The sequence below is a fragment of the Erpetoichthys calabaricus genome, chromosome 18 (genome assembly GCF_900747795.2).
Source record: "Erpetoichthys calabaricus chromosome 18, fErpCal1.3, whole genome shotgun sequence".
In the NCBI taxonomy this organism is placed as follows: domain Eukaryota; kingdom Metazoa; phylum Chordata; class Cladistia; order Polypteriformes; family Polypteridae; genus Erpetoichthys; species Erpetoichthys calabaricus.
Genome location: NC_041411.2, coordinates 46,475,041 through 46,494,410, shown reverse-complemented (window position 1 = coordinate 46,494,410; position 19,370 = coordinate 46,475,041). Strand labels below are relative to the sequence as shown.

The window sequence follows — 19,370 nt, the reverse complement described above, 5'->3', positions numbered from 1 at the left end:
CACAAAGATGGATTCCCCTCAACAGACAGACATGACAAAGAAAATGGGTGTTTTTTGCATTATATGTGAACACACCTAAAAAGTAAAGCATTATTTACCGCACCACATATTTACCCTTGTTTAATGTGCATTAACTTACATATACACATATGCTGTATTATTACACAAGGGAAAAACAGATTTCAATAGAAAGATATTTATATCACCACCATTCAGCATCATTCCCCACATTTTTGCAGATCATCAATCTGTTTGTAGCTGTAATCATGGACAATTTTGACTACCTGACCAGGGACTGGTCGATTCTTGGGCCACATCATCTGGATGAATTTAAGAGGATTTGGGCTGAATATGACCCAGAAGCTAAGTATGTATTTTTTAATATTTGGTTAGTGAACCAACAAATTACAAACTTTGTCTAATATGTACTTTCATTTAGTTATTATTAAAGTAAGGTAATGATGAAAATATGATCATTGTGTATATTTCACAGAGTTACTCACTTGGAAAAATAACATCACAGATTATAGTTACATTTTTCTAAGGAGTTTTGTTTAAGTAAACTATTTGTTTAAAATTTGTTTTTATTTATCTTGATTATTGAATAATCAAAGAATGCTGAGCTAATTCAGTTACTAAACATTTATCTTATTGATCATTTGAGGCTTACCATCCCCAGTAAGCACGAAAGGACACAATGCTGACATATTTCTCATCTTATGAGACTTATTTTTTTCCACCCTATGCGAACTACTAAATAACTGAGACACAGCCTTTGATTTAGATTTTCTATCAGATTACTTATTTTCAAATAATTTTACATTTTAGACATTTTTCCTTTAACTCCAGATGATATTTAGTGTAAAAAAAAAGTCCCCATAATTCAATCTATATATATAAAAATGGAATGGGTGGGTCGTCGGGTGGGCCTTTTTTTCATTCCGTCGTTTTTTCGACGTTTTGAAAATGTAGAATGATTATTTGATTTTTTTGTTTTTATTTGATCGTGTCTATGTAGCCGCCGTCATAATAAAGTATCGCTAAAATCGTCATTTATCGTAATTTATTTTTGACGTATAACGTCGCCGTCGTCGAGGTCAGTGATACCAGTGCAAAAAATCTGCTTACGGTTGAAAGACACGCCCTACTCACTGGACAGTTAAAAACACCAATCAAACTAACGATGACATCAAGTATTACCCAATCAAAAGTAGGAAAGGAGGCATCATCATAAAATGCGTGTGGGATGATTTGCATGAGACGCTGCTTTAAAAAAAAAATGATAAAAAAAATACGGGATAAATCCCGTCCAGTATTGATTCAAAACGGGACGCGCAATTTCATTCTCAAGCGCGGCACGATTCCGTATTGTAAAGGACGGGTGGCAACCCTACAGTGCCAGGTAACCACCCATACAATCACATTGTGATTCAGACTAGGAATGCAATGAATGTAATTACCCCGATCTACATACAAGGCGAAAGTCTTGCAACATTCAAAGATGATGGTTTGGGATAAGTACACCATACAACATAAAAGAGCTTATGAAGCCTTGAACCGAAAAAAGCAACATCTCAGAGATCGTAAAAAAAAAAATAGGAGCTAATGTCGTTTTACTCGCTGTAGATTTTAGTCAAACATTACCAGTTATTTCACGAGGGAGACCAGCACATCAACTCAACGCGTGTTTAAAATCCATGCTTCTCCCACGCTCGGTTATATCTCGCGTGTTCTCGGGTAGGTGCACCAAAAAATGTATACATTTAAGCATGTAATGGGCAAACAAAAAATGAGGTATACCCGAAGGCACAGCAGTAGTACTTAATGTAACTTTACTTCTTAAATGTTAATGTTTTACTGTTTAATAATTTATACGCTTCTTATATGTTGTTCAAATTCTTTTATCAAAATACCACTGACAGCGCAATGCACGATAACATCGAGTGAATACACCATACGCATCCACCCACGGCTGCCCTGCTGTGCGCAGATAGGACTTGATTGTACAATAAAATAAAATAAAGATAAAAAGACTAAAACAATCATCACCCATAAAGCGGATAGTAGACGTGACGTACTATATGTGTACCACATTTCAAGTGTATAGGTGCAACGGTTTGCGAGCTACAGGTCATTTAAAATCCTGGACAGACACACAAATTGCCACGGTAGCAAATTACAGAAGAAGATTTTACTGTTTAATAATTTATATTTATATGAAATGTGCTTCTTATATATTACTTCATATTCTCATATGATAATGATGTTAATGTTTATATTGATTTCTGTATTATTAAAACTGCATGTATGTGTGTATATGTATATATATATATATATATATATATATATACGAGCTGTATATACCCGGCGTTGCCCGGGGCAGAAGTAACCTAATCGGTCAAAACACTTACATATATACCAAAGTAAACCTAATCGGTCAAACACTTACATATATAAAAAAACCGAACCTAATCGGACAAACAGCTTCATATATACAGAAGCGAACCTAATCGGACAAACAGCTAATCTATATACATAAGCAAACCTAATTGGTCAAACAGTTACATAAATACAAAAGCAAACCTAATCGATGAAACAGCTTCATATATACAGAAGCGAACCTAATTGGTCAAACAGTTATGCATGTGCACAATAATTTTACAAAGATTATGCGTGTTAACAATCATTAAAAAGAAAAGATTGAGGAACTCTTCTTCTATATGTGATGAAGCTGGATGAAGCTGACTTGACGAAGACGTAGGTGGCATAGATTGGTTTTTCTAAAACAGAAGAAAAAAATGAGTATCTATTATTATTTTAAATTAGAATGAAAATGAGAACCTTGATTACAGATAGATTATCCGTATTAAAATATGTGCATGAATAAACTTTTGCTAACTCTCTAGCAAAAGTTTATTCATACAAATTGGCATGGGATGGCTTTGTGAAAAAGTAAAAATTACATAAAAATAAATTGAGAATGCGTACTTCGATTTGACTGAGATTATCTGTAATGATGAAAAAAAAGTTTAGTATGTTTTTTTTTCCATACGGGAAGGATGTAAAACCTTACATAGGCACCCTTCAGCCCGTACTGAAGGGTAGTGTCAGATTCTTACTGACTAAAAAACACCCTTTTTATTCCACAGCTACCCCAAAAACCACTATTAGGCATTACTTTGGGGTGGCAGTAGTTTAGTTATGAAACAGCTGAGTCCTGAAAAAAATCTGTCTTATTAGTGGCTTCATCACATATAGAAGAAGAGTTCCTCAATCTTTTCTTTTTAATGATTGTTAACACGCATAATGTTTGTAAAATCATTCTGCACATGCATAACTGTTTGACCAATTAGGTTCGCTTCTGTATATATGAAGCTGTTTGATCGATTAGGTTTGCTTTTGTATTTATGTAACTGTTTGACCAATTAGGTTTGCTTATGTATATAGATTAGCTGTTTCTCCGATTAGGTTCGCTTCTGTATATATGAAGCTGTTTGTCCGATTAGGTTCGGTTTTTTTATATATGTAACTGTTTGACCGATTAGGTTTACTTTGGTATATATGTAAGTGTTTGACCGATTAGGTTACTTCTGCCCCGGGCAACGCCGGGTATATACAGCTCGTGTTTTTATAAAAAGAATGACACATAGCTACAGCATTAAATAGACGGTTCACCTATTTTGCCTAATACAGTTAGCTGGACAACAAATAATTCGGGTTTTTACTGAATCAGCTCTTCATTCTGATGGTTTATAATTTTACAAATGTAAAAACATAAAACAGTATTCTGATTAGTTATTTAATGGTGGTTTGAAACTAAAAAATAATGCACTGTGACAGCAACAAATAATAATAATAATAATAATAAGTGCTTAAGACTTTGCTGATATTTATCCTCGTTCCAGCCTGTCTCCATATTGTAAAAAAAAACATGGATTTGATGAGTAGCTTAAAAGATTGTAAGACTAACTGTAAAGTGATACTTTATTTTTAACAGGGGGAGAATTAAGCATTTGGATGTTGTGACACTGCTAAGGAGAATCCAGCCTCCACTAGGATTTGGAAAGCTATGTCCTCACCGAGTTGCCTGTAAGGTATGGTATATTCATATTAGGTGCAATTTCTAAAAACTTTCAAATTTACATCAATGCACAGATATAAAATAAAAACACAACCATCCTGAAGTCTGACCATATGCCTGACAGAGTGCAAAAAAACAATCCAATGCTTTAAGTGCTACCACAATTTTGTATGATGTAACTGAATGTTCAAAAATAATTTTACTGTTTGATTAACAAAACATTTGATTAACTTAACATTTTGATGGACACTTGTACTATAAAACAAAAAAAAACTAAATGCAACACTGAAAAGTCCAACATTGAAATGTGATTATCCTTTCAGTATCATTAAAAAGCACGGTCTCTCCTTGTCACAATTAGGACTAAATAAAGTAGACTGAGAATCCACACATATGCACTTCTACCATTTACACTGAATTCACCTGTATTTGTAAGGTTAAACAGCCAAAGCTTCTCTTGAATAGCTTATGAAGAAGCCCTGACTTGATTCCCATACAAACTCTATGGCAGGAAGCTAAGGCTGCTCTAAACAATCACTCACCAAGTCAAATGCAGTAGATGTGAGTGAATACATTCACAAGATGGATTTTTCAATCTTTGTTTTTTTTTTTCCTTTTATAATAAAGTGGCTGAGGCCTCTGAAGATGGAAAGTATATTTTGGTAATCACATCAAAATGCATTTTTTTTTGGTTGAAACAAAGCAAATTGTTGCAGTCATCAACAGTGGGCAGTATATATTATATACAAACACACATTCATATAAATATCACCTTATGTCCATACATGCATGTGGAGACCATAGTATTTTTGGTGCTTTACCAAGATATTCTGCTGCTTTAGTACACACATACAGTACTCCTGGCTTTGTTATGGTAAGTTATTTAGGGTGAGCAATATGACAGCAACACTGACAGCCACGGTGAAAGATAACTTGTTCCTGGTATTGCTATTTCAGGAACCATGCTGTATTTTCAATAAGAATGTGTATCCTCTTGCTATGTAGCAGGTTTGAAGTTATGAGTGTTTTGCTAAAACTGTAAAAAACAGAAAAACTTAATTTGATTGGAGCTTGGCTAGCAAAAATGACCAAAAGATGGTGCCCAGGATGCATCATCTGTTTGTAATAAATTGTTTAATTATTCTTCCACTGTACACACTTAAATCCATTTTATAGGATATTTTACAACTCCTATTATAGTTCACTTGCTGTTCTGGAAAATAGGGTCATGTTTTGACTATACCAAATATTGAGATGATATATATTTAATGTAAAGTTCTGTTTTACACTCTCTCTGAAAAGGCAAAATTGGGCACAATTAAAGTGCATACAGAGCCACAATGAGAGCGTGTGAAACCCAAACAACCAGGGATCAGAACACTTACAACTATATACTGGTCTGATTTAACAGAGCAACTTTGAACGCCAGTAAAGGTGTTTTTGGGTTGGTGAGGGGCTATTTAGTTCAATATTCTTGAATGTAATACCCACTTTGTATGTGGACAACATGCAGACCTCACAAAGACAACAACTGCGCTTGGGCAGCTGTGCTTTTTGGTGTCCTTTTAAGTTTTTTGTCTGCTGTGTTGGTGATTTGCAAGTACTGTATGCACAAAATAGAACATAAGGCAATGCATTGATCAGCCTTGTCGTAGATTAGTCTATTGACTTTATAGTACTAATGTCTACGAAAGTTCTTAAAGAAGAAAAAATGTCAAAATGTTTCCAAAACAACTTGTGATATATTTTAGTTTCTTAGAGGCACAATTTTATATGAATATTATTGTCAAGTAAAATTAATTAGTGCCTTTTTTTATCATTAACAGTAAGTTCTGTTCTTACTACTGTATAGCACTATAAGAAAAGGATAAAATATTATATAGTAGCATTTTGATGAATAAAATATATATGAAAAGGATGGAATTCAGTTGTGTACATTATTATATAATACAACTACAGTGTTTATAACATTTTATGTTTTTATCTGATACTGTGCCCTTAAATGGCTTGACATTTAAATCAAAACATACTGTATATATATTTTGCATGTGTGTGTGTGTGTGTGACTATAATTATGTTTATTTTTTTAATTTATTATTTATTTTTGCAGAGACTGGTTTCCATGAACATGCCTCTCAACAGTGATGGCACCGTAATGTTTAATGCCACGCTCTTTGCATTGGTACGAACAGCACTACGCATAAAAACTGAAGGTAACAATAAAATAAAACAATAATGGAGCAAAGGTGTAGACACACATTATGGGACTCCCATTAGTGTTCTTATCTTTCATTTTCTTGTGGAGATTTCCTAGGATGCATTCCCCTTCTAGTGTTTCTGTACATTTTAATACTGTCCTTGTTGTAATCTGTAGTCCAAGTTTCCTGCTGACATTGTCATGATTGGCTGGCACAGAATCTGGTGCTGACTCTGAATGATCTGATAGGAGTGCCTACCTACTCACCTAACCAGAATTCGGAATGCACTGGACAGAGGAGCAGGAAAACAAATCTCTAATACATTCTTAAACTAATATGCAAAATATCATGCGAACAAACTAAACAAATGCTTACAATAGTAGAGGATGGCAGAATGTCACAGAGACACTGTCCTGCTCTAATGAGAGGTGGAATACCCTCACAAACTCCCCTTGTAGCAGAAAATGGCCGCCATGATACCACATCCACACTCACTTGGGCCTCATAAGATGCACAAACATGATGGTCATAAACTATTGGATAAATATCAGTAACAAAACAGAAAAAAATAACATTTAAAAAGAGAGCAAAGACAGAGCACCCTCCCAACAACATGGCATCCTGATGTTTTAAGGTGAAACACCTAGAACAGTAATTGGACATGCATTTCTAGAAATAACCCACAATCTGCCTTCTTGTCTATAGCCATACTAGTGTGCCAGTAAAGTCTATAAGAATCAAGTCTCAAAGGTGCACGTGAGTCCTACAGCAGATATAGGTTTCCAGTGTCTTAAAACAAGGAGTCATGGAAAGAAGGCTATATTTTTAACACTAGTCAAAAAATCTAATGATAATGTATTAGCCCATACATTTAATAGCCCTAAAGGAACTAGTTCAGCAAGGGTATCCATAAGTAGACATCTAGGTTGTCTGCTTATCTGAATCCTCTTCAAGAGAAATAAAATGGGCCTCCTTATAAAGGCTATATACCAGAAAGAAAGCCGCTGTATTACCTGTAGAGTTTGACAGATTAGTTAAGAAATGCATGACAATGTGTGTCTAATGTTTTTTTTAAGTATATGCAGTGGATATTTCGTCATAAAAACTTTCATCTTGTCACAAAATACATTACATTAGCGTCCTAAGTATTTTTTGTTATCAGTGAACAAGAAGAAATGCACCTAAACTACTTTAGCTTATTGACCTATTTTTTGCCATCATATACACCCTGATAGGCTGCACACTTCTAAACCTGCAATTTCACCCAGTTTTCCAACACTGAGAGGAATAAACAAGGATATCACCCTGTAGAACCTGAGTTAAACTGGAAAAAAGCCCTAACCCTTTGGTGATTACTACTGTCAGTAAACACAACATTGTTTCAGTGACATAATAGCAAATTTAATTTAATCTAATCTTATGTTGCAGAAAACCAAATACTAGCAGTTAATATATGAAAACAATACAACCTGTACAGTTTGAATCAATGGCCACACAGGAGGTCCACCTTTAGCAGTTACAGATTTGCAATCTTTATCTTCTTAAGCCACCTGATATATTTGTGATCTTTGGGGCTCCGCTGTGTTCCCGCCATGTTTGCTGTATTTTCTTCTTGAGCCAGTGGCTAGCCTGACAATGATGCTGAAGAAAATGCTGCCAAATCCTCTCTTCTATCCAGTACTCCATAAGGTAATCCTTTGAAAAAGTACTGGTAAAAAGCCTAAACGCTGCATCAGCTAAAGTAAGATAAACTAGCCGCTACGGCGGTTTAAAGAAAGGAACGGAAAAGGGTGAGAAAGGAATTCAGAAATCAAGAAGAAATAAATACTTCTTGAAAGACGCAGTTGTGAATAGGTGTTTTGGTGGAGACGACAGATAATGAGTCGAAAGATCTAACCCTAAACAATAACAACCCCAAAAAGATGTTGTTGTAGAATGCCTCTAAGTAATTCCTTAAGCTTAATCCAAAAGACCCATACTACAATATCAGGTCTGTGCTCCGGTCTTTGGGTATCCGACAGTGCATGTAGAATTTCTGGCCAAGCAGGATTACATGTGAAAGTGATAAATAAATCAGGCTTTCCGAATTTACGTACTATGGCCATGGCATCCTGATAGTTTTGTTGCATGTATCTTGGACTTCCTGGAAATGTGGACGGTAATATGATCATTTCACCTACACGTACGTTGTTATTTTCAGCGTTTGCTTGCAGTGCGTCTGATAGTTCCACGCACAGATCTTGTTGATGTAATCTGAAATAGTTGAGACGCGCGCCCTCTGTTTTAACATACGCATCTACGACGTACTGTTGGAATAGTTTGCCGCTGGAGTGCAAAATACTAAATGTATTCCTCATTGCTAATCTGTACGCGTAAAATTGGCATTGAGTAAGCCTTTTACGCTTGGAGGTTCTTTTATCGGGAACATGTTGTAAATCTTTGTGCCAGTCAATGTATCTGTAAGGGAATAAAAGTGGGTAAACCATAGGATCACAATTCATATTGAGCGTGGAAATCTGTTTATAGGAGTTGCCTATGGGATAGATGCAAATGTCCCTTTCGGCAGGTGATTCGCCATCTTCTCCGACGAAAATCGCTGCAACATCGGTGTGACATGTCGGGCATTGTATCGTCGTAAATCCTGCCTAGGGTTTTCCTTGAAAACCATTCGTACAGATGCTGTTGGATTGGACTGAGCGATTTAATGCATGTGTTTGTATGATTTTGCGAAGGGGTTGATGGTTCTGAGCATGCTATCTAGCTGTCGAAGTACATTTTCGCTGCATGCACAGTTTGCTTTATTTTTTAAGTGTACTTCAGTAGCTTGCACTGTGTCAAAAACATACAACTGTCCAGTCAGCGTGGGGAAGGGTTTGGAAGAGGATGAATAATAATCGAGAAATGCCGTGTCGGCTGCGTGTGGGCAGGACCGGTTTTGAAGTGGAAGCAGGACGAACCAGAAGAGAAATATACAGTGCATCCGGAAAGTATTCAAAGCGCATCACTTTTTCCACATTTTGTTATGTTACAGCCTTATTCCAAAATGGATTACATTCATTTTTTTCCTCAGAATTCTACACACAACACCCCATAATGACAACGTGAAAAAAGTTTACTTGAGGTTTTTGCAAATTTATTAAAAATAAAAAATCACATGTACATAAGTATTCACAGCCTTTGCTCAATACTTTGTCGATGCACCTTTGGCAGCAATTACAGCCTCTATGATGCCACAAGCTTGGCACACCTATCCTTGGCCAGTTTTGCCAATTCCTCTTTACAGCGCCTCTCAAGCTCCATCAGGTTGGATGGGAAGCGTCGGTGCACAGCCATTTTAAGATCTCTCCAGAGATGTTCAATCGGATTCAAGTCTGGGCTCTGGCTGGGCAACTCAAGGACATTCACAGAGTTGTCCTGAAGCCACTCCTTTGATATCTTGGCTGTGTGCTTAGGGTCGTTGTCCTGCTGAAAGATAAACCGTCACCCCAGTCTGAGGTCAAGAGCGCTCTGGAGCAGGTTTTCATCCAGGATGTCTCTGTACATTGCTGCAGTCATCTTTCCCTTTATCCTGACTAGTCTCCCAGTCCCTGCCACTGAAAAACATCCCCACAGCATGATGCTGCCACCACCATGCTTCACTGTAGGGATGGTATTGGCCTGGTGATGAGCGGTGCCTGGTTTCCTCCAAACGTGACGCCTGGCATTCACACCAAAGAGTTCAATCTTTGTCTCATCAGACCAGAGAATTTTCTTTCTCATGGTCTGATAGTCCTTCAGGTACTTTTTGGCAAACTCCAGGCGGGCTGCCATGTGCCTTTTACTAAGGAGTGGCTTCCGTCTGGCCACTCTACCATACAGGCCTGATTGGTGGATTGCTGCAGAGATGGTTGTCCTTCTGGAAGGTTCTCCTCTCTCCACAGAGGACCTCTGGAGCTCTGACAGAGTGATCATCTGGTTCTTGGTCACCTCCCCCGATCACTCAATTTAGATGGCCGGCCAGCTCTAGGAAGAGTCCTGGTGGTTTCGAACTTCTTCCATTTACGGATGATGGAGGCCACTGTGCTCATTGGGACCTTCAAAGCAGCAGAAATTTTTCTGTAACCTTCCCCAGATTTGTGCCTCGAGACAATCCTGTCTCAGAGGTCTACAGACAATTCCTTTGACTTCATGCTTGGTTTGTGCTCTCATATGAACTGTCAACTGTGGGACCTTATATAGACAGGTGTGTGCCTTTCCAAATCATGTCCAATCAACTGAATTTACCACAGGCGGACTCCAATGAAGCTGCAGAAACATCTCAAGGATGATCAGGGGAAACAGGATGCACCCGAGCTCAATTTTGAGCTTCATGGCAAAGGCTGTGAATACTTATGTACATTTGCTTTCTCAGTTTTTTTATTTTTAATAAATTTGCAAAAACCTCAAGTAAACTTTTTTCACGTTGTCATTATGGGATGTTGTGTGTAGAATTCTGAGGAAAAAAATGAATTTAATCCATTTTGGAATAAGGCTGTAACATAACAAAATGTGGAAAAAGTGATGCGCTGTGAATACTTTTCGGATGCACTGTATATAAGAGATAATAACTTGTCAACGGGATTGTTATTTGTCAGTTTATTTAAATATAGTAAAGTTAACTAAAAATGCCAAGCACACACTTACAAATCTATGAACACTCTTTTATCTTAAGCTTAAAGCTCAAAAGAATCTTGTAAACATGCCTGAGGATGCTTTTTGGTAATTGCATACATCTCATCACACCTCAGAGTTCTTTCCCCTGGAAAACACTTAGTCATCCTGGCCATTTTAAAACTCTTTAATTTTTTTTGTATGAGGTCTACACTATTGTTTACACAGTTCATTCACTTGAAAGCTACATTTTATATAAATAATCCTATATTCCTATTTATTGACACACTACACAACAATACATTATGTAAAAAAACGTATTTTAACCCTTATACAGTGGGTAAAGAAGATCCTTTGGACAACAGTATGCCTGTTAGTTATGTCACTATATTCAGTATGTGACTTAAACTTTGGAACAACCGTAAGCCACTTTAGTTTTTTTTTAAATTGATGAGTTGTGATAACTAATCTGCACACACCAGGGTGTTAACTCCTAAGAGTATATTCTGGGAGTGACTCTTCAAACATGGTATCAATATCAACTTAAACAGGTATAGTAAGTGCAGTGCATGGCATTTTCCGTCTTGTTCTCCTGCTGCGATCATATCTCTGATGACTAGCAAGAATGAGCCCATAGAATTCAAGACCCATTATTGCAAACAACTACTTGGACCAACATAAGACCACTCTAGTAAATGTTGAACTAAGCTGAATTGTTCGGAATAAACAAGCAAGCACCTAAATATACATTGAATAAAATCCCATTATGTAGAATGCCACCTACTAAACAAAACAAACTACCACAAGTACAAAAATCACAACAAACTAGAAGCAATAAATACAGCATTGCTGCATATTGCTATTGAACTGATCTGACAGGACCAGTAGATAATGACCAGAAAAGCTGCAACTGCAGTTTCAATATCTAAAAGAGGTGCGAACAATATTATTGATGCCTTAGGATGTTGAAAAGCAAGAACATGTTGGGTTCCACAAAGACTATCGATCATAAAATTATGTAGAAAATTGTATGTTCACTTTTTGCCTTCCCATTTTGAAGGTAAGAGTTGAATCTTTTTGTCACAGATTGAAACCTGAAGATCCATCATTTTAAAGTGGAGACCAAAATTTAATGGAATGGAATCACTGCCATTTTTAGAATGCAGAAGTCGTGGTTTTAGCAGATAATGTTGTGTAGGGTCAAACTGTTAAATCAGATCTGGGAAGAGTTTAACAGAAGCAAAATAGCATCAAGAACATTAAGTCTATCCTAAGATAGATCATTAATTTACGAGTGTTTCCCAAAACCCATCATAACTAAAACAGACCCACTCACTAATTACTATGTCCTTCTTAAACTGGCCACCTCTGTCACTAGTCAGAGAGACATATTCACATGATGATCTTCATTGGAAATGTAGAATACTAAGATATATACTTGACTTCATGATAAAATATAGTAATATAATATTTAAATATTTAGATTTAAAGCTTGAAAACTGCCTTATATTCTTTTGTGATTGTTGATGGCAATTCTTCGGCCTAATTTAATTTGACTTAATGAACTACATTTATTTTGAGACCCTAATCATCATTTGCCTTTTTTTTTTTAGCTCATTAGCTCCTTACGTAGGTTGGGATGCACAGACGCTTATTCTCTTTGCTGTCTAATCTCAATTTGAGTGAAATAGCACATTAACGCCAACCCCATCTCCAGATGTTCACAAAAAAAACCTTTATGAAGAGGGAAAGCTGTTTTTTTAGAATAGGTTTATAAAGGTATAGAAAGGATGGTGATTAGTGACTGTACCTTATTTGAGGATACCTAAGAATTATAGAAGCTTAACCAAAACCTTGTCTTGCTCGTGGGAATTAAGGGGACCTTGATGTTTACCCCATGGATAGCAACACATTCTGTACATAAATGCAAGTGTTTATTTCTAGACATTATGCTACAAAGTTGTCAAGTACAAAGTCCTTATGAAATACTGGACAGAAAATAGAACAGATTTTATATTTCCCCTTGGGGATTAATAAAGTATCTATCTATCTATCTATCTATCTATCTATCTATCTATCTATCTATCTATCTATCTATCTATCTATCTATCTATCTATCTATCTATCTATCTATCTATCTATCTATCTATCTATCTATCTATCTATCATATGGTATAAATGGCTTCTCTCTGAAAAGAATAGCTCATCTGAGAATTTAAAAATTAAGCACAGATAACTGAAAGGTACAGACAAGGAAATAGTGAAAGTAAGAAAGGCAAGGTGAATCTGTATGGATGCCCAGACTAAGTTAAGAATTCCAAATATACAGTTAGGTCTCAACAGTGCTGTGTTATTCTGTTATGCTGTTAGGTTGTGGTCCTCTTTTGACTACAGCTGTTGTTAAGTTGTATTTGTTGTGTGACCCAACTAGTCTGCTTGATAATGTAACATACCAAAAATAAATAGCAGTATAACATTCTTGAACCTGTTTAATCCCAATCAAGGTGATAGTGAGGCAGTAGTTAACTAAATGAGTAGGCGTAATTGTTAAGTTTTTTTCATCTCTGTACACTTTTGTGTATATTGCATACAGCATTACATGATATTTCTAATATTCTTTGGTAGTGCTGCTTGTCTTTTTCCACTCAGTGCAGAAGTGAATGTATTCTATTCACACTGGATTAATTTTTGAATATCAAATGGAAGAGGAAGGCTCTCTGTGTCTGAGCCCCTTTCATATGGTTGCCACATAGCTGCACACATACACAAACATGATGATGAAGACTATCTTGAAAACCTCAAATGCCAGCATAAAATCAATGCTGGCTAAACAAATTAAAAAACACACAAAAATAAAGAAATTAATAAAGCAAACACATAAAAACAAATACATTCTTAAAGAATTATGCAGACCTTTTTATCAATAATTTGATGTACTTTTTTCTGATTTGTCATTAACCTAATACCACCATTATTCTTAGGTAATTTGGAGCAAGCTAATGAGGAGTTAAGAGCCATTATCAAAAAAATCTGGAAAAGGACCAGCATGAAGCTATTGGATCAAGTGGTTCCACCAGCAGGAGGTAAGAGCAGAAAAACAGAGCTTTCTATTAGATTTTACCAACATATATGGATAGACAAGTTACGATACAAGTAAAAAACAGTACTGGAAAACTGTATATGAGACAAATCTAGCATCTTTAAACTCTGCTGTTCCTATCTGTATAATTTTGGGCAATCTAATATTTACTACATTTAACTATAGCATGAGAACTTGGTGTTGCTTTGTATTAAACATTAATATTATAAATAAATCTAATTTTTTACATTGCATAAATTAAAAGTTTATCTAGTTAACAATGCTATTCCATTACATCTGTCCAGAAGTGTTTGCAGTAGTTAAGTTACATTACTTTAAAAATATATTATAGAAATCCTCCTTAAGTATCTTCTTGTACCTTTAGCACTTTGAACACTCTAGTTCCCAACTAGGACATTTTTGTTTTATGTGTTTTAGGGTCATTGTTGTCACATATACACAGTATATTAATTAAACCAAATTCAATTTATATTTTTAAGACAGTGCAATATGTAATCCTAGACAGCCTTACAAATTTATCACTATAATAGTTGCCATAAAACATGATAACACCATGTAAAATTTGCATTGAAATATATACAGCTATATATATACAAAATTACATTTTTATCTGTCTGTCACATGTAAACCACAAAACCTGGAAGTCGTTTCCAGTATAGTCTAAATTTGAACCTATGCTAAGACATTTTTATATTTGCTAAAAATTTATAGAAAAAAATAAAAACTGAGACAATCTCAGTAAAAAACATTTTCATAGGACCTTTGCACATTGTAACCTCACTATTCCCAGAACACATCATGATAGTAATGTGACTTTTACATCAACAGAATTAAAAATGATTGCTTAAAAAAACTCCTGCAATTTCAGGAGTTAATGATAACCACTACAATAATGGAAATTAAAAAGAAAAATATTTTTACGATTGCTGCTCATTAACTCGTTCCCTCTTTTCTGAATGTTCATTTTATGAGGAACAAAAAGGGTCATATTCAATTTTGATCTAGGGCAAATGACTCATTTGTGATGAGATTTGTGTTTGAGCTGGACTAACAAAACTCTTTTGAGAAGGAGGACACTCTGTGGGGATCCGCCAGGAGCACTGCTCTGGTGTGTGTGTGTGTGTGTGTGTGTGTGTGTGTGTGTGTGTGTGTGTGTGTGTGTGTGTGTGTGTGTGTGTGTGCGTGCGCTGCTGCTGCTGAACCCTCATTTGTCTCTCAGTGATCGAGTTGTGTGTTGCAACTGTGTTACATTTTACACGTCCTTTAACATTTCACTGTTATTACTCAGCTATTGAGATCATTATTATTACTGTTCTACAAATTGTTTTAATGAAAAATTACATCAGTTGGCTATCAAAATGTGTCAACTTGAGATACTTTGGAAATTTATACTGAGGAGTAGTAAGGGAACCGTGTAGTTTGTCAAACACTGTAACCTCTAGTCATGTAACTTAACATCCTCAGTGCAACAAGATTCTACAACTGCTGTCATTAAGCATGACATCATCTCTGACTCAAGTCATGTAATGTGGCACTGCCTTTAGATTCTCAGGGTACCAATCCCAGTCTTTACAACAAAACGCACAGGGAAAGAATCTGCCTTAGACAGGACGTTCTTACAAGTCTTAACACTTAGTAATACATTTATACTTCATTAGTTTGAACCAAGACACAGCTAGAAGTTGAAACAGATTATAATGAAATTCTAGTCTTCGACTAATTTCCCAAAGAAACATCTGGTGCCATGATTATTGGTTCTTCTGTCATCTAGCCCCTACAGCCTTCATTATGTAGAGTATTATATTGCAGGAATAAGTCTTTTATTGTCTAACACTGGGTCAGTCACTGGCTAAGCTGCTGTCCACGGACAGTGAGAAGCAGTTCTTAAAGCAATTCAACCACATGTCACTGCAAACTACCAAGCAGAGAAGTAAAATAAGAAAAAATGCCATGATTTTTAACAAAATTAATAGCATTACTTCAATTTTAATTACGTAAGTAGGTATGGTAGCTAATAGCTCAATGCTGTTATGTGATCAGTATGGTTTCAGCATATTATAAGCAGATGAGCAAAACTTAGGCAACACAGTTTTCTAATGTTGGTGTTTCTGAAATGTTTGTTAACCACTTTAATCTGTGTATGTTTTGACCCACTTTAATGAATTACCTTTTTATGTAATGTACAGAGATTTCAATTTTTTAGGAACATTTCCAGTAAGCTTGACAAATGTTTGCAGCATTTGAAAAAAACTGAAAATACAAGTGCATTTGGATGTCCTGTAAATTGATTTCTGTATACTTGTTTTTGCCCTGTAGATGATGAAGTTACAGTAGGAAAGTTTTATGCGACGTTTTTAATTCAGGAATACTTCAGGAAATTCAAAAAGCGTAAGGAACAGGGGCTGGTTGGTAAATCTTCACAAAAGAATGCACTTTCTTTACAGGTATGTTTATGGAGTACAAAAAGAATGTCAAATGGATTTTAACACTTTTTTTGATATTTGTGTCCCTCTCCTTTACTTTCATCAAAATAATTTTCTTTTTTTTTAATACACCAAAAGTCATTGCTTCCTAGTATAAATAAATTATTAACTCACCTAGGCCAAATGTTTACCCAGTTCTTGGTTCCTGGTAATTTTTAAAAATTTTATCAATTAGCGGTAAATAATTCAGATGTAATCTAAACAGCCAGTGCTTATTGGCTATGCATTTCAGGCTGGTTTGCGCACTTTACATGAAATTGGACCCGAGATCCGTCGAGCGATATCAGGGGACCTCACAGTTGAGGAAGAAATTGACAAGACAATGAAAGAAACCACCTCAGCAGCATCAGAGGATGATATCTTTAGGGTAAAGTATATTTATTTGAAAGCATTTTTCAATAGTTAATATGAAAAATAAGCCCCTTCTTCAATAACTGAAGCTTATTTCAATTAAGAGGCAGTGTCTTCACCATACCAGGGCCACCAACAATCTTAGCTCAGCATTGTGCAATTGGAAGTTCCTTTAGATTCAGAGCACCAGATAGACAGATAGATCTTTATTTGTCCCCAGGGGGAAATTTCGGTTTTACAGAAGTACTATAAATAAATACAATAGTAGATAAATATACTGCGGTGGGTTGGCACCCTGCCCGGGATTGGTTCCTGCCTTGTGCCCTGTGTTGGCTGGGATTGGCTCCAGCAGACCCCCGTGACCCTGTGTTCGGATTCAGCGGGTTGGAAAATGGATGGATGGATAGATAAATATATGTACACCCACACTGTGATCTGAATACACAGCAGAATGAATAAAAAGGAAGAAAATTAAAAAGAAAGAAAACTTCTCACTTGGCAGTCACAGCATATTGTTGTTGGTATAAAGGAGGTCCCTGCAGAGTTTATTGACACACTTTTGATGAATAATTTGTTGTCTATAAATCCACAGTGTTGGTGTGTTAGAAAGAGGGTTCATAATGACACCAGGTTTTGTTTTAATTCATTCTGCGTTTCATAGCTAAGCCTGCCCTTTTCATTAGCTTGTTGATTTGGTGGGCCTCTCTTGAAGTGATGTTACCAGCCCAGCACACCACAGCATAGAAAATTGCACTGGCCATCACAGAGTTGTACAAGATGTGAACCATATCACTACCCACATTAAAGAACACACTCTCTTAAGGAAAAAGAGCCTGCTCTGCCTTTTCTTCTACAACTCCTCTGTGTTCAGAGACTAGTCCAACTTGTTATTCATGTGGACCACCTCTACATCCACTCCGTGAATAGTGACCAGGCATAGAGGCTCTTTGGTGTGGCGAAATTCAATAACCAGTTCTTTTCTGTGTTGCATAGTTGTGATTACCTCACTAATGCCTGTCTTTCTGAATATGCAAAGTTTCTTAAAGTGAATAAAAACAAGTGGAATGATGTTCCTTTAGAATAATATGTATAATGTTTACAATTATCTTCAAGAACCCAAAAATGTTTGGTTTTTATTTAATGTTTGCACAAACCTCTTTCTAACATTTACAATGTTTTTGACAGAGAGCAAGTGGTTTGTTCGGTAACCATGTCAACTATTTTCCAAGTGATGGACGAAACACCTTTCCCCAGTCCTTCACGACTCAGCGTCCCCTTCACATTAATAAAGCAGGGAGCAGCCCAGGAGAGCTGGAATCTCCATCACATGAGAAGCTGGTAGACTCCACCTTTACTCCCAGCAGCTATTCTTCCACGAGCTCCAATGCAAACATCAACAATGCAAACAACACAGCTATCTTTCGATTTACCAACGCAGCAAACAACCAGAATATCAACTGCACTGTTGAGGACAAAAAGACACCTCACCCAACCACGTCATGGCAGCTTACTTCAAACAGGTATCAGAAACTAAGACTTATGTCTGGTTTTGTTTTGAAGCTATTGTAAAACTGCAGTTTTGTTTTTTTTTTAAGTCATTTGGGAAGACAATGTCATTTTCTTTTCATCTTAATTTCTTAATTATAACCAGGGGTTTTAAACTATGAACAGTTTAATTTATAATATATTTATGGCAAGTTAATGATAGGTTGCCAGTTAATTTTACAGGTAATCTGTTAAAATTGTTCAAATAATTTTAGTTGGTGAAATGCTGTGCTCTCTGTGTAGCAATCTATTCATGCCATACTAATGTAATAGGAATACTTTGTAATACTAAGCCATATCAGTTACTTAATGTTAAATGTCACTGAATTTGTGCTTCATGCTGCTTTATCAATTCCAGTTTGTTCTGGCCATGGAAATGCATTTCTCAATGTACATTGTACATGTGCAGACGGACATGCATAGGCAATCCAATTAATGCTTGCTACCTATCTAGATAAAGCCCTACACGTCATTTTTAACAATTTCTTAGCAAGGCTTTTTAGCGTAGCTCACAAAATACCTAGACTTGGGCAAATTTGATTAAACTTTCAATTGATTGTTTTCTGCACAGTACACAATTTTGTTTGCATGGTTATTTTAAACATATTCTTTCATTTTTTTAGCCTATTTTGTTTTACTGCTATATTTTACAAATAGTGCGAAAGACCTATTTAATCTTCACCGTACTAAATAAAAAAAAAAACACACACACATTTATTTCACCACACCACAAAAATCTACTATTTAATAAAACGGTAAGAGGTCAGTGTGTGTTCAATCCCACCAAGCGATCTGATTGGTCAATTTGGTTTTTGGGATGCAATTGAAAGACAAAGTGTGAATATGCGACACAGGAGGAGGAGTAAAGGTGTAGGAGCCACACTAAGAGTCACCTTCAAAGACAGAAAGTATAAAAGTGGACAACAGATGAGAAAGACCCTTCAAAATGACAGGACTGCAGAAGCAGGCTTTATGGGAACATG

General features: G+C 36.0%; 1 protein-coding gene across 8 annotated transcripts in view; it reads left to right on the top strand.

The window, feature by feature from the left end:
* Positions 1-19,370, top strand: part of cacna1c (calcium channel, voltage-dependent, L type, alpha 1C subunit) — a 1,063,887-nt gene that overhangs the window by 1,011,362 nt on the left and 33,155 nt on the right. For all 8 annotated transcript variants that reach the window (XM_051921415.1, XM_051921414.1, XM_051921413.1 and 5 more), the window contains 7 exons: positions 240-367; positions 3,998-4,094; positions 6,192-6,294; positions 13,890-13,991; positions 16,325-16,452; positions 16,724-16,858; positions 18,028-18,362. In XM_051921415.1, coding sequence (XP_051777375.1) covers positions 240-367; positions 3,998-4,094; positions 6,192-6,294; positions 13,890-13,991; positions 16,325-16,452; positions 16,724-16,858; positions 18,028-18,362 — 1,028 coding nt within the window. The remainder of the gene's footprint in view (positions 1-239; positions 368-3,997; positions 4,095-6,191; positions 6,295-13,889; positions 13,992-16,324; positions 16,453-16,723; positions 16,859-18,027; positions 18,363-19,370) is intronic.